This window comes from Cyrtonyx montezumae, unplaced genomic scaffold (genome assembly GCF_038088225.1).
Source record: "Cyrtonyx montezumae isolate F1298 unplaced genomic scaffold, pur_monq_1.0 scaffold_14, whole genome shotgun sequence".
NCBI lineage: Eukaryota > Metazoa > Chordata > Aves > Galliformes > Odontophoridae > Cyrtonyx > Cyrtonyx montezumae.
In genome coordinates, this window is record NW_027071870.1 from 6,940,799 (window position 1) to 6,957,351 (window position 16,553).

At 37.1% G+C, this 16,553-nt stretch overlaps 1 protein-coding gene across 3 annotated transcripts in view; it reads right to left on the minus strand.

Annotated features, from left to right (window-relative positions):
- Window positions 1-10,979: 10,979 nt before the first annotated feature.
- The window catches only part of NEBL (nebulette), a 239,943-nt gene continuing 234,369 nt past the window's right edge, over window positions 10,980-16,553 (minus strand). For all 3 annotated transcript variants that reach the window (XM_065731349.1, XM_065731350.1, XM_065731351.1), the window contains one exon: window positions 10,980-12,948. In XM_065731349.1, the coding sequence (XP_065587421.1) occupies window positions 12,772-12,948 (177 nt within the window). In that variant the 3' untranslated portion in view covers window positions 10,980-12,771. The remainder of the gene's footprint in view (window positions 12,949-16,553) is intronic.

A 16,553-nucleotide genomic window follows, 5' to 3' on the forward strand; every position in this document is an offset into this window, starting at 1 on the left:
AACGAAGTTCTAAGTCATCACCATAGTCACCACCACAAGTTTCTTAGATACTATCACTGTTCAAGGAGAAGGTAAGCATTTTTAAGCACTAAGACACCTTTAGGCAGTACATAAATATTTGGTGCCAATATGTTTAAGTGCTAAATCACAAAAGCTGACTGGCTCATCTCATCCAGTCTAATAATAAATCAAGAAATAAAGCTCATTTTTATTCCCTCACTATTACTGCTGTTTGTGTGCAACAGGGAACAGATTTTGCAATCAGCTCACGCTGCCAAAGCCTTTGGATTTTATGTAGAAATATTAGTTATCATTCTAATTAAATATACAGTACAATTTGTATTTAAAACACAATTAACATACCCATTTATGCACATAACAAGACATTTATACCAGACCATTCTGCTGCTAATTCTGATCATAAATAGACAATTTCAATTCTAAACCAAGAATTTTTAATGGTGCACATCTGCCCCCTTGTGCCAGTATGACATGGCTGCCTTTTTTATTGCTAAGGGAAACTGAAGCTATGGTTCCCAGTCCTTTAAGGCTGCTTTAAAATCTCACACAAATGCATTTTACTCCTCAGTTTCCCATTCATCATACATGAGAAAAGAGGAAAAGAGATATTATGTCTTGATCTCAGCTCCTGGGCTTTTTTTTCTAAAGCTGTGGAGAGAAGTAAAAAAATGCAAATAGTGATGTAGCTATCAGCAGTATATGCATCAGGAGGATTATAGGAAATAACCACAGCCACTGGCAGTTTCTGCTCATCTTCATCACCAATTGCTGCAGTTGTACAAGATGAAGGGACCTTTGCTCCCATCACAGCAGGAAAATGAACAAATAAAAAAGAAATGAGGAAATCTGCTCTGCACTTCAACAAGATAAAAAATAAGAATCTATGAAGGTTGGTTTTCAGGAAATTCCTAATGTACTTGGTGTACTGTAGGCCAAGGGAGGCATTGAGTGCTTTCAAAGACAATTTCACTTGAAGCAAAAATGAATAGATTTTACCCCAATAATGCTCTTCCTATTCCTCCAGTGTTTTAGTGGTTATTTTTTTTTAGTTATAAACTGGAGACATCTTGCGCTCTTAGAAAGGTGCCCTGTAAGAACCACCAGTTCTGTTCCATTCCTAAGGATAGCTTCCCAGAGAATCCCATCCAATTATTCCTTAAACAGATGGAATTTAGCTCTTCTGAATTTCAAGGTCTCGACTCCACTTTTTGACATATATTTCTCAAGACCATAAACTTGACCACAGCATTGTCACTACAGTCCAGACTGACTCTAATCTTAACCTCTTTAGTAATCTCTGTACTGAAGAGCACCAGATCAAGTAACACTTTACCTCCCGTTAGTCTGACCGATAGGCCTAATCCTACTGCTTTCAGACATCATTTGAAAATCCTACTTACCTCTCACCTCCGTAGTTCTGAACCTAAATACTTGATAATCATCTTCTCCCTCTATCTTTTTTTTGCCTCAGTTGAACAAACAGCATGATACAGACAAAAACCACAGCATATTACAAAACCTTGGTCTGGATTAAGAAACAAGGTCCAGTTACTGTGACATAATTCATGGGTTCCCCACATTGCTTTCCAAAACCAGATAAACTGTTCAGAACACCTCAGTGTTGTACAGAACACTTCAGTACAAATTTATAAAGAACTCAATTGAGAAAAAGCATTTTTAAATAAACCAGTGCTCAGACTAAATAGGCTTTTTCCACCTACCTATACTGTGAAGTTCTAGTCCAGTTGGATGCTCCATTGCGTCAGGAGGATCACTGTACATTGCAATAAGACATGAGAGCCCTGTTGTTATTTTACCAAAAAAGTATTGTTTCTTAGTCAAAATTTGTGTAACCATAAAATACGTATTCCCTAAATAAGCAGTTTTTAAAAGAATGAAAATTTTGTGGGGTATAGAATTGCACACATATCAAGGGTCATGCATCAAACTAGCTTGATTGTAACCAGTGTATTTGCCTCTATTTTGAATCATTTTGAACCACCTCAGATCACAGTTCCGTTCTTGTAAGATGCTGAGTGCATCCTGCACATATTCAAAACATCTGAGACCAATCTGGCAGTGCTGGGAAAAAGAAGAAAGGCTTAAATTAAGAAAACATATATACCCATACTGACAAAAGGCCCAACCATGAGCATGTTTGATGTACTCTTCTGACTTGGCTGTTGTATCTTGAGAAGCAGAAGAAAAAAAACAGTAATGCAACAACAAAAAGACAAACAGCAATTAGTCCAAACAAAATCTAAAATCAATCTGTCCAAAAGCAGCTTCAGTTGCATTTAGTTGACACCATCTGGAATAGAAACCAAGCTGCAAAGTTGTACTTTACTAATCTGACAGAGTACTAGTACAACAGTAATATACACATTTGGGTTTTTGTTTGTTTGTTTGTTTTGAAGGACTGATAAACTGAGAAATTTCACATAGGATTCTGTTTTTTGTTTGCTCTAATATTAAGAATGTAGCTGTTGTCACTGTAGTACATTCTCCCTTTCATAATAATTACAGCTGTGTAACAGAGCACCACAGCCAGTGGCATTTGGACAAGGAATATACTACTTGTTTGGTATTCTGGTTGAGAATAGAAAAAAAAAAAAAAAAAGCTTGGGGGATGAAGAATATTTCATCGCATAGCAAAGAAGATTAAGTACTTCAATATTTCTGGTCTTTTTCCCTTCTCTCAAATGGACTTGACAAGAAACAGGGCAAAGCAAAATAATGTTAGAGGTTGTTAAGGGTCAACAGAAAATGCAGAAGACCAAAGTAGAAGTTCATTTAAGTAACAGCACCTTAGAAACTTCATGTTTTAAAAGCATAACTTTAAATTGTTATGTTCTAAGATCTTATTCCTGCCCTTGCAACTATTATTTTCTACCAAAGATTACTTCGTCAAACAACACAATAGGTCATGCTGTGAGGAACAGAGCTTTCCTATGAGTTTTTTGAAACAGAAGAAAAGATAAAGGTTGGAAGTGCAAGTAAGCCAAATGTCAACCCAAATGCCTACCTACCCTGGCATGCAGCCTGCTTGCTTGCTCCACCTTGCACATGGTTTACTAAAACTATGCAATTAACTTTCTCCACTTCCATAATACTGAAGAAATTGTATAGACTCCACAGTTAATTGCTTGATTATAGATAACTGACATCTAATACTTGTATTTGTTTTGAACTGCTGGAGTAGAAATGAAAATGACTGGCTATTGACTAGCTAGGTCACTCAAATAAATCCATGAGCTCAGTTCATTTAAACTACTTGCCAGCAAGATTTAATACATCATTTATCCCATCTAACTTGAGACATCCACAATGCATAATAGCTGCAGTCATCAAGGTCTGCCTTAACAATACCTTGGAGCCTAATGAGACTAATTCATTTTTTAGATCTATGCTTCCTAGGGTCAGTGAAGCCATGAAACTGTAAGATATCAACGTCATCCTGAGAGGAAACATAAATTAGGAAGAAGTGTTTATTTTATATTGGCACGTTTATTTATAGAAAGGTTGAATGTTTGGTACAGACAATCTAGACTAACAGATATCCTGCCTGATGAATTCAGAATGAGTAGCACTAGGAAACAGAAGGTCCCAGTAAGCAGGCTACTGCCTACCAACACAGCATCCACAGTGAACAACACACTACACCTACATGGCAATCAATTACTGGTGTAGACAGAAAGGCCCCTGAATTAAGAGTTCAGCCCAAAGTGTGGGATACAAGAAAGAAAATATAGAGAAGATGCTAATCCTCCGAATAAAGGAATGAGAGACAGAATAAGGCAGTGATTTTTCATGATCTCTTTCTTTCCTGAAAATAGCAGCTGAGCTTGGAGGAATCCAGAATGACAAAGAGGCAAGGAAGGATAGTGGGAAAATGAAAGCACCCTCAGGATGACTCTTCTTCACAGAGAACTGTTCATAGCTGAGCCAACAGAAACAATGCTCTAGGATAAACAGGCACGTCAGTTCTCTGCTCAATGTGCTCAAAAGAAGAAAAGGTAGCTAAATTGTGCTAAACATTTGAATCTGAATGTAGGAACTATAGGAGTCAGAGAGTGCTCTGAAGGCCTGACCATAAAAACCCCAAGTCCAATCGGTTCAATGACAGACCCTTGTTGAAAGAAGAGGAGGCAAAAAGCCAAGATAAGCAATGAAGCCAGTGCACCACTGCTGGGAGAGAAGAGAAGAATGGGGAGGAGAGTGCCAAATGCAGTTCTGATGATCTGGCATGTCCATGGGTTCAATCAACCGTTGAACACTGGCATTTTTCAACCAATTTAAAATTGTCTTAGTTCATTAGAGGTCCAAAAAAGACATTTTAAAAATGTCTCAACATCCTGGCAATGATACTGTCCAAAGCAACAGAATCCTGGAGGCTGTAATTTATGACTTGAAAAACCATCACAAAAGCTGCCTATTTTTGTGAAATTACAGAGAATTTACATTCATATTCCAAGTAGGATTTTAAGAGCCAGCTGTTAATGCATGGAGAAAATTGTATATGTCTCTGTACACAGAAGAGTTAGTAGAGCCACAAGCCAGTAGACTTTGCAATACAAAAAGCCTTCTCCACATGTAGATTTTTATCAGCAGCAATCAGATGAAAAAGAAACCAAAGTAAAAATATGTAACAGCCATGGACTGCCTAAAACCTCTTTAGGGCACAGTGCACACATATGAATTTCCAGTTTCTGCTGTCATTGTAAAGCAAGTACTCAGCATGTACCCATTATCTTTGTGGAGCAGGTGACCTCCATGACACATCATCTCATACTGGTACTTGCATAGTTCAGAGTTAGGAACTTGTTGTAGTACTATGAGCTCAGTATTCAAAGGATTTCCTCGAGCAGAGCATAAGAACATACAATTTAAACCAACTGACAATACATTCCCTCTGAAGTCTCATTTTCTGGAAGGATAAATTTGCCCTTATGAATGCTGCAGTGATTGGTCTGATTCTGGGGTTCAGTTGCTTAAAAGCTGTACCAAATATCTGCACACTATACCATGATCCCTTCTGACACTACAGCACGAAAACAAGCCATGCACAGTCATACAAGTATTGCTCAGATTTCAGGTTAGCTGTTCAGCTGGCACTCTCAGACATATATTGACTTGCATTAATCTCTGCAGCAAAAGAAGAAGAAAAAAATTTGTGCCTTTTCACCTCCATCATTCCTTCCCACTCACATCGTGCTCTTTCCTTATGAGGATACTACTGTTTATGCAATAAATTAGACCAGTGAAACAATGAAAGTAAAAGCAACAATTTGGGAGGGGGAAATAAAAGAAAAGAACAACCACAACCACAAAGACTATAGTTAATTGGTATCATTTGGCGACAGCATGTCAGTGCATCCCATAGGCTGACATGGATAAACAAGAGTTATGCTGCAGGCCAGAACTGGAACCATTGCTTATGCTGGTGAACTGAGCAACAGGAGGGATGGCAGGCAGCACCTGTCACAGTCAGCTCATCAGGCAATAATTCTCTCAACACAAATAACTCACTGTGTAATTAGCTTACTCTTGTCAACTAAAACAATAGAGAAAATCAAAAGGCAAGTTCTGAGAGCAGAAATAAGGATGCATGAAAAGCAGTGATAGCTGGAAACATTCAGTTGGACCAGCACACAGTGTGGCAGGTCTCAACAAGACCTTCTAGAACCAGTACATAGATCTTTTTGATAATAATAGTTGATGGGGTCTGTAATGACTGAAAATCTTTTTCATTTCAGTCATTTGTTATGAGAGCAATTTCAAAAGTAATGCCTCCTATTTTCCTGTGTTAGCCCATGATGTCAGAGGCCAGTGGTGGTGGTTTGGCAATAGAGGTTGAACATTCCTTCCACTACATTTTGTTGCCATGTGATGGATGGCAGCAGAGGGGACAACTGTTAGAATGGCATCTGATATGCAAGTGCCTGTAAAGCAATGCAGAAGAACTGAATTCCTCCATGTGGAAAAAAAATGCACCCGCTGATATTCGTTGATGCTTACTGAAAGTATATGGTGACCAAACAGTGGATGTGTACAAAGTGAGGTGGAAGACGGTACGTTTCAGCAGTGGCACCAATGATGCAAAAGGCAATCCATGTTCCAGATGGCCATTCACAGCTGTCACACCACAAAATGATGACCATCTCAATCAGTTCATCCACACAAATGGGTAATTTATGACCAGGGAACGGTGCATGGAGCTGAATATCAACTTCAGTGTGTTGGAGATGATGCTGGCAATGTTGGAATATCACGAAGTTCGCACCAGCTGTGTCCCATGAATGCTCACACAGAAAGAAAAAGAACACTGTATGTAAACTTTTCATGGAGTAGCAGCATGTGAATTCCTCAACACAGAAAAAAAAAAACACAGACCTCAGTGGGTAAAGTGATGCACACTGTCTTTTGGTATAGAAAAGTGGTCATCCTTCTGGATTTCCTGGAACATGGACAAACCACCAACTCTGACCACAACACTGCTATGCTGACTAAGCAGAAGTTTTGCAGTTCCAGAGTCAGGCCAGGAAAGAAGACAACCTTTCTATAGCAACACAATAATGCCAGGCCCCACTCCAGTTTCGAGACCGTGGCACACAATGCCAATCTTGAGTATTCTACAACATCCACTGTATAGTCTGGATTTGGTGCCTTCTGACTTCTACCTCTTTGGGTCGAAGAAAGATGGATTACATGCATAACATTTTCCTAGTAAGGATTCTGTCAAGACAGCTGTGAAACAGAGGATCATCTCCACCAGTGCAGATTTTTATGAGCACAGCATACAGATATCTGCTCATAGCTAGCAGAAATGCATAGCTAATGGTGGTGACTATGCTGAAAAAAAGAGTTTTGTAGCTGAGAATTTGCTCTATTAAATAGTGTTATTGTGCTATTTGTATCTGTTGTAGTTTTCATGTATGTTATTAGGAGGCACTACTTTTGGAGTGACCTAAATAGATTTGACACTGCTATTGAATACGAACACAATTCTTTCAGCTGCTGAACAAACACTGTCACATCCTGCCCTCACTCCTACTGACTTAACATCAGCAACTCGATGGAAGAGAAGCTTCACCTGAAATATATATTCAGGATAGAGTTAAATCAAGTACAACAGTCGCTCTAGCCGATTATGGAGAGATTTGCAAATAAATTACATTCCAAGTACTCAAAGTGCATTTTGGCAGCTCTTAAGTCTTTTTTCTTATTGAAAATCATTGTTTCTTATGGTATGTATATAAATTGGATTCTGGAATACTGAAGGCATTTAAATATACAAAAGCATTGCAGAATATAGAATCAAAGCTCTGTGATGAATTAAACTTCACAGGAAGTGCTAACGTATTTCCTGAATTAGCGTGGTGGCAGATATATATAACTTACCTAGAATGAACTAACCAACTTAATTTATATCCGCCATTTGTTCTCATCCAATGTTATCAGTCTTCTTCAAACACTCTACAAAAATTTGAGTGCAGTACCCTGGACTGTGCATTTAACACTGAATTTAATAAAATATATCCTTAAGCAAAACGAACTTCTTCAGGTGTTTCTGATAGAACAGTTCCAAAGTACTTCTGAATTTTATTTCAATTTAAACTTTAATACAATTTTGTTAAAATAATCTATTCATGTAAGTAAACAGAGATAGCCCAAGACCCATATTTGTATTTAAAGCTGTATTTAAGAGGACAGTAACCCAGTTTATTTTCATTAGTGTTGTACTGACAGCACACCTAATCAAACGCCTGTTCACAGATCAGACAACCATAATCAGTCAAATCAGTGGACCTCATTCACTTGCTACCTTTCTTTATTTAAACAAAAGAGGGGACATAGAATGTAACTCACTGTTCTAATGAGGGGTTACATATACAGACTGAAAAAGCTAATTAACCCTTTGAGAAGAGTGCATTTCTGAAATAAACTGCTGTTTTACTAGAACATTTCTTGAGATAAAGCTTGAAATAGTGCTATACCTTCACTTCTGTTTGAAAAATCAAAGCATCCTTACTTAGCTAGAACAATATACAGCTTCAGTAGAAGATTGCTTATGAATATAATACATACATAGTGCTAAGTTTAACGTTTTATTTGAATGACTTTTAATGTTCCGCGAAATAAAGTGTTATGTTACATCCACTGTGACATCAACTAAAACGTGAACTAGTTTGCATAGGTTAGTACTTTGGGCAGCATGATGTTGCTCTAGTCCACCAAGGCTTAAATATTCACAGTGTAGAGGAAGAAAAAGGAATTAAAGCATTTCTACTAAAATATATTTTAATAGCTGGTGTTAACTTTCTGCATAACAAAAGCCAAATTAAGATGATACATCATATGATCCAAGAGTAAGTATATCTGTCCTCTGAAAAACAAAATTACCTTCAGAACTGTATACTCCCAAATACAGTAGTTTTGCAAAATAACTAAAACTTTTACACACTTGAAAGCAAACATAAGCCAAACTGCACAGCGGTTCATTTTTGCTTTTTATATCACACTGCAAAAACCAACAGCTGAGATTTTCCACATCATGCTAATCAATGTCAATACAGTCATTGCTGTCTTCCAATGGTCTAGCAATTTCTAAGAGTACTATTAAATACACATGATTGAGATGCTACAGTATAGCTTATTTTCCCCTCTAAAATAATAATAATTAAACGAATGTCAACAACAACTGGATTACAACTTAAGTACAATATGCAAATTCTATTCATCAGACACAAGAAGCATATGAAATTCCTTTCAATATACTGTTGTAATGCAGGCAGTTTAAGAAATACAGCTTTCAGGTTTTCTTTCAAAGGGGGAGATGGGATTCCTATTGCATAAAGCTGGAGAAAATCACTAAAGCATTGCAAAATGGTTTAATCTTCTACAGCTCACCAGTACTTTGCATTTGTCATGATATCAGTTTGGAGATCTTTCAACAGCATCTTTTGTCTGTTTCAGTATGTTACTTAAATATTTACTAACTGAAGCTTATTTTGTATCTCAAATGGAGTATTAATCAACATAATTAAATCTAATATTTTATACCCTGTACCACTTTCTGCCAAAGACTTACATTATATCATTTATTTTTCATTGTACAAGATGGCATGCCATCACTGTACAATAAAAATTAAAATTATTACCCTTTCCAAACATTGGAGACCTTCGGCATCCCCAAGGAACACTCAGTATGGACACATTTGTCACAAATACAATCCATGGGAGGTGAATCTCTGTCAAATCTCAATCTGTTGAAGTGGTTTATGGTACATCAAATGTAATCAAGAAAACCCTGTTTCATCAACACTAAATGCTAATGTTCCATAATGAAAAACGCAGTATCTGTAAGTAGCTTTGTTTAGAAAATGAAGATTAGGCAGGCAAGAAAGAGTAATGAAAAGCAAGGCACCCATTTGTTCTTGTGTTTATGTATGAATATGCTCTATGTAATTTTCTATATTTATACATAGATTAGTAAGAATGTTAGCATAACTTCCTGGTTTCTAAAATGCTTATGGGAATGTATGGGAATGTATAACTTCCAGCCTGAACTTCGTAATATCTTGGGAAATTCTACTCCTTAGAACATTTTCCCCAGAAAAATGTTGTTAACAGGAAAAAAAGCACAGTGAGGAGAACATGCTGTGTTAAAAAGGAATACACGCTTTAAAGGTGACAGGACAGCATACAACATCTGTTCACCCCTACATACCACTGCATGTAACAGGCTCCAACACATGCCTTGTAAAGTTTATGCTGGCACAATTTGGTTGCTGACTTATTCTCCCTACACTGCAAATTTTAGATCTTATAAAACAATTTGAAAATAGCACTAGATAATTTGTGGGCTTTGATAGCACTGTTTAGAACACATTTGTCCAATAGGAAAAAAGATTTGTTTTATATTAAAAAAGAGGAAATATTCCAAATGAACAATAATTACTGAGTACATATAACATAAAAACTTGGCTACATAAAGAAGTACCTTAAAACAGATCTTAACAATTCTGCTGACACACCACTTTCATGAGAAATATAATTCACATACTGCTTCGCTTTCTTGACCTTCTTTATTTTGCAATTGCTTTAGGTGCTTTGCCAGGCTACTGAATATTCAAAATTCATCAAAGAAATTTTATTTCAGTTGTTTAGCACAACATAGTTCTCCAGTGAGATCAAATGCTCATTTTCTGATTTACTTTTCACTAGACATTCAACACTGGAAGCCATCTCTTCACTTAGGAAGAAAGTTAGTGTTGAGACTTGCTTTTTTGTAAGTGACTAAAAATTGCAACTTGATGCAAAATATCTGTTCACTCCATTTCTTTGCTTTCATGTCTGGTTAGCAAACTGCTAACTTGTTTGTATTGCTGTCAGCATTACAGAACTAACAGAGCAGCATAGCAGCAAGTGACATCCAATTCTGCCCCAGGCATCATCAGAAAAATTTGCCAGCCACTTTAAGAAAGGATTTCTCTCTTTGCTGTTGATGGCTGATGATGAAAACCAATACATAAACAGACTGCTTTTTTGAGAGTTTCTAGCTGTGCCTACCACAGCAGACTTTTGAAAAATCTATTTGACTTGCAAAGCTACTAAATTTTATGTGGAAGTTACTGGTAATGCAAAAGGGTCTGTTACAGCCCTTGTCTTTCACAAATTTTAAATGACAGCAGTGCAAGCCATACAGATTGCACGTTTACAGGCTCACATTCCTGGTTTTAAACCACTTTTTTATTTATTAAAGTTAGATGCTTGGCTTTGAAATTAGGCAGCAAACAAGAAAGCACCACTTCGAAATCTTTTTCTTTTTTTTTCTTTTTTTTTTTGGGTGGGTGGGGGTTCTCATGCAGACAACCCATCCTATGTTTGGCAGCCCAGGACCCTTGTCAACAGAAACAAAAACAACAACAACAAAAAAAAAACTGCTTAAACTCTTCCTAAATGTATGCAGAAATGGAGCTATAAAGTATTTGCACTGACAGCTTTCAGTTGCTGTAACAAATCTGTACTATCTTCCTTCTTTGTTGTTTAAACAGATAAGGAAAACTTCCTTATTTTTTGAAATATGAAATACCAAATTATCTATAAATCCTGTAATTAGTTCTACTTTAACATTTCAGAAATGGAAGGATGTCAGTGCAGGATCAACATGACAGCTACTACAAAATTAACTTCTTTCTCATATGGTTGAATATCACAAATCATATTATAAGCCAAAACATTATTTCTTCATTATTTCTTTGTGTTTGTATACATCCACATGAGAAAGTTCCCACATGAATCACTAATTCTCCTGTCCTTCCTAACAGTTTTATCTGGGACCACAGCACCTTACTGGCATCCGCTTAAAGCAAAAGGAATTTCCTTGTGTTCCAAGCCTGTGACACAACCTCTCTTAAGGTCTGTTATGTCACCAGGTATCTGACCCTCTCCTCGCAGCCTCACAGACAGAAACCTGGCTCCTTCACTTCCTAATCCTAAATTAATGGGCAAGGAGCAAATGCGAAGGTCTGTCAGCAAAATATTGTGACTGTTTTTCACTCACACTGGAAACCAAAGCTTAATGGAATGCAGTACATTGGACTTTTGTTTGGCTAGTTTTCCCTTCAGTTTCACTTAGAAAAAGAATAGATTTTAAATTAAAAAAATGTTGTGTTTCTCCTTCATTAATCGTTTTGTAAGCATACAACTCACTGGCAGATCATCAAAAATTCTGGAGGAAACTGAAATAGGCCATTGAGCTGAAATGCACTACAATAACTAGAGCTCTACTCCACTCTCAGTGGAGGTGCAAGTATTTCTGCAGCAGGGTAGGTACATTAGCTCATTAGCAAGGCAGCCATTAAGCAAGTTACTTGTGGTAAGATGTGAAAAGGGATGTGCCTGCATGCTTGGTGTGACTGCACAGCACCAGGGCCTCACACACACTATTTACAGCAGTACAGGAGAAAGTAAAGGAAGAAACATTGCCGTAATGGAAGTTTATATTTAAATGCAAAGTACTATTTCAAGGAAACAGAAGACTTGATAGCTTTTATACTCTAGACAATTTCTGCAAGGAATTTTCTGTGGGAAAGATACTGAAGAACCATGAAACCAGGCATGGATCTAACTGATGGACTAGGATGCAAGCAAAGCTGATAGAAGAGGTTACTGTGAAAAACATAAAATGGGTAATCTAGGAATAAATGCAGGTGAGAGTTGGGAAATTTTTACTGTCAAAATAAACCTTTTTATTGTAAGGCTGATGAGGAGTAGGTTTGTTTGTTTGTTTTTTAAGAAAGTATTACTCAGCATTATTTCAAATGACTGAATTCTCTAACTTTTTAATTTTTATGAGGATTCTAACTTCTCAAACATTAAACATCTCCCATAAGAAGTGAATCAATTTTATGGTTACTATAAAGAAAAACAATCTCTTTGAAATGTAGGGAAAAGGTATTTCCCCTCTACAGCTAATTGATTTTATAGGATCAGCAGGCTTCCATATATGTGTTTGGTTTTTATTTTATTTTGAGGGAGCATTGTTGTAAGCCATGCTGTTTTCAAAGCTCTTGTTGTTAGTCATCCTGATTTAAAGGACTCTAAATTGGACTCTGAGTGAGAATGCAAACCCTCATAGTGGTGATAAAGTAATGAACATGTGATCTTAAAAGATTAATCTGACTTTTTCTAAAAGATTAGATTTTGAGTAAATCATAACAAAGCTCAAAGGACTAGAGACAAAAATCAGTTAACAAACTCAATATAATTTGCTGGAAGCATTCCAGTTTTCCCAGTTCTCTGAACAGTACCATACATCCAGCCATCATCAATTGGTTGCACGTTGATGATATAGTCACCATCCCTGAAGGAAACTTCATCTTCATCTTGAGCACTGTAGTCGTACATAGCTCTGTATGTTCTCTGTTGAGGGAAAGAAAACAAATTTGTAAAGTCTCAGGCCTAAGCAGAAATAGTTTCTCTCTCTCTTCTTTACTACCACTCCAAGAGCAGGAAAAAGAACAGAGGGAGCAGGGCAGAGACAGAAATCACACAAATTATCTGTTGAATAGAAGCAATACACCTCTTACCCTATTCAAATAATATAGTTGCTTTTTCTGAGTGCCAGAATAATCACTTTTGTGAATCTACAGACTGAAGCCCTCATGTAAACAAATACAAGACTACTCACTGTCTCCTGAAATATTCCAGCTGTTGTTTCATATATTGACTAGTAACATTTCTATGTCCTGCCCTGGCAAGTTACTATAGCCTATCTGAATAATTCCCAAAAAGCTTCTTCTGTATCTTCAGTACATATCATTAATTTGTCATCTCTTCGAATGTCCTTCATCACATTGGATATCTACTCTAAATCAAGAATTACAAATATTTTTATTGACTAATGAAAACAAGAGAAAAAATGTAAAAGTCTGCAAAAATGATGTTTATAGCATTCATTTTTACATACTCAGATAAAAGGCTGATCTAAATAGAACAAGAATTTCTGTAGTTAGCTAAGACAAATTCTTCTACATTTCTGTCAGCTGTAAGCAAAGATTTCCAATTTCTTTCTAAATGGAGTATTTATTACCACTGACAATTTACAAAATGCTATCGTTTATTCATTCTTAAATTCCCAAGAGCATTTTCTTTTCCTTTCCCTGTCTCTCAGATGAAATGAAGAGCAATTCAAGCATCACTGATAGTAACCAACTGCCCTACCAGATATATACATTTTTATATTTTACAATATCTAGATGAATTTTTCTGATAAAGTATTTTCCTAGCAGAGGAATACAACTCTGGATTAGTTTAAGTTCCATCTGATATATGGTATTTGAGTTTGTTTTTTAATGAAACGATTTCCACAAATGATGGAATTTTGCATACACACAGTGACTAGGTCATCTGTTCATCATGTGAGATCATCTAACCCAAGCTTAATAGGGCAACTAATTACTGTTTCCATGCAAAAAAAATGCACTTTTTGGTCTTATCTCTGGCTTTATCATTGGTACAACGGTTAAAAATTAGAGGAAGTAACTCCTGTTTGACTGCTACCTTATCTGACAAGCCTACTCTAAACTGTACTTATATCTTACTCCATGCAATTTTTCTTTGCCTCATAATGTTACTGCCCAAGTCACAGTTATAGCTGTACGCAAAACTGATTTTCAGCCTGAGGTGTATGATTCTTAGTAGTTCTTCCACAACTTCCAAGGGTACATGGAAGGCGATATAAAAAATAGATTTTAAAAAATAACCACAAAGAAAACAATTGGAAGAGTTCTATCACCTAAAAAAAAAAATCCTCTCGAGATTCACAAGCCAAAAACCAAGTGGTCAAAAGACCCCAGGGAATGGTCTCTGCCTCTAAAAATCTTATTTTTTCCAACTATTTCAAATGACCTCCTCTGACCCTTGAAACTAACTACGAAACCAGTGAAAGATATGCTACTATAAGAAGCTCAGCAGCAGTTAGTCCTTTTAACTAGTTTGGTTCAAAAAAAAGTATCCATTTAATATGAATGGTGCTAAGTTCATATGTGGCAAGAGTCAGAGAATGAATTTTCCTTTGAGTCATCCTTAAGATGTCTCCTTTAGATGGGCAAAGACAGGAGAAGAAGTTAAGTGTATTATAAGACTAACACACACTGGAAAAATCAGAGAATTTGCTTAGCCAGAAAGGATGGTCTCTGTCTTTAAAACATCACGATGTAGCACATACTGCTGCTGTCTCCTTTGTGGTGGCAAAGGTGTGAAGACACCATGGTAATTTTAAACTTACAAAAAAAAAAAAAATTATTAGGGCCCTAAATGCTTCTGAGAAACCTAAATTTATGGCCTTAACACCTAATTAGGTGCTAAATGGCTGTCAGGAGAAATCTCCATAATAATCCTGTTAGATTTTAATGCCTAATTATCACTTCAGAATGTAGTCAGGGCTATATAATTGAGAATTACCATGCTTAAAGGACTGAAAGCAGAGATTTTTAGAATGCATTTTAGTGAATTATTCCTCTGTCAGTAGTGAATTTAGCAGGTCTGAGAGCAAAAGAGGATATAAGAAAAGGTTGGGGTCAAACAGGCTCTTATCTCCTCCTTCCAAAGGTCTAATCTGTAGCTTCTGCTTAGAAAAAAAACCAGTAAGCTTCGTACTTATGAAGCACTGAAGTCTAACTGTCATACTCCCAGCTTCGCACCCAGACATGAGATAACACATGCATATTTCCAATTCATCCATCTGTTTATCCTAATCTTCTGGATCAGACCTTGTCAGGAACAGTAGCAGTTGCAGTGGCCTTCAGACAGAGCAGCTAACAGGGAAAACCAACCTGCAATGTGGATTCTGTTTTCCCACCACTTTTAGACATCTGAAGGGTTCAGAACACACTGCTGTTTTCCAAAGAGGTAAACACAGCCTTCCTGAAACCTTCAGGGAGCTGTTACAAACCATTCTGTACAGTGAGCAACAATTTAATACAGCCCATTATGCAAAACTGCTTGTAGAAAGTCAGCAAAAGCTGAGAATCATAAATAACACAATTCATACAAGAAAAAAAACAAAACTCAGAAACTGTGTTAGGATCACAGGCTGCCATCAATCTTCAGTCTGCATGAATCTCTGCACTTCAGCACATCCCCAGCCCCCAGCCAGGGGCTCTGAGACACCTTTGTGCCATTCTAACAGCTGAGTGTAACTTGCCATGCACATATGGACAAGTTGCACAGGCTAAAGTAAAGTCTTTTGATGTGACAGCAGAAAGACAAGGGAGCACACCGGTTTTGTAATTGTGTCAGATATGCCTCTCTTGGAGCAGAGTAGTCACCCCGAGGGTGGTGAGATTAGGGCTGTCTTCCTCACCAGGCTGCCAAGTTAGCAGGCAGCACCAGGAGAGCAGTGCTTGATTTTCTCCCTCCAGAAATGTTCTGTTTCTTGTCTTCAAAGAAACTCACTCAAACAGCAACACAATTAGTTCAAACCACAACACTCATTGGTTTTGTTTTTTTCCCATGATAAACAGCTCAAAAGAATGTCAAGTAACAACACTGTTTCACAAAAAGGATAAAAAATACTGCTGAAGGGACTCAGTCTATTCTTCATATTTCAAATATTTTAACTTCACTCCCTTCCATTTCTTGTTACCTTCACATTCCAGTTATGAAAGGAGGCAAATGACGATTCTCAATCTGATTGAAATAATGCTTTCTACCTACTCACAGAGCTATAAAGTTTGCTAAATGGATTTCTAGATTTTCAGGCATCTCCATTCCAGCATTTGAAGGCAGTTAGCTTTGCTTCCCACTCACTAGCAAACCTGCTGGCAAAGCCCAGGCTTCCAGCTCCCCCACTTTTTTCGCTCTGCCTGGTAAATCAGTCAGCTTCCAAAGTACCTTGAGATATCCTTTGAAATGAAAGGCTGATTCCAGCACCAACAATCTCACAGCTGTCATGCAGGCACCCAAAGAGTTTCTCAGGTTATTGGCTCACCCAAAGATGCAGTTAACTGAATACTAGAACTCCC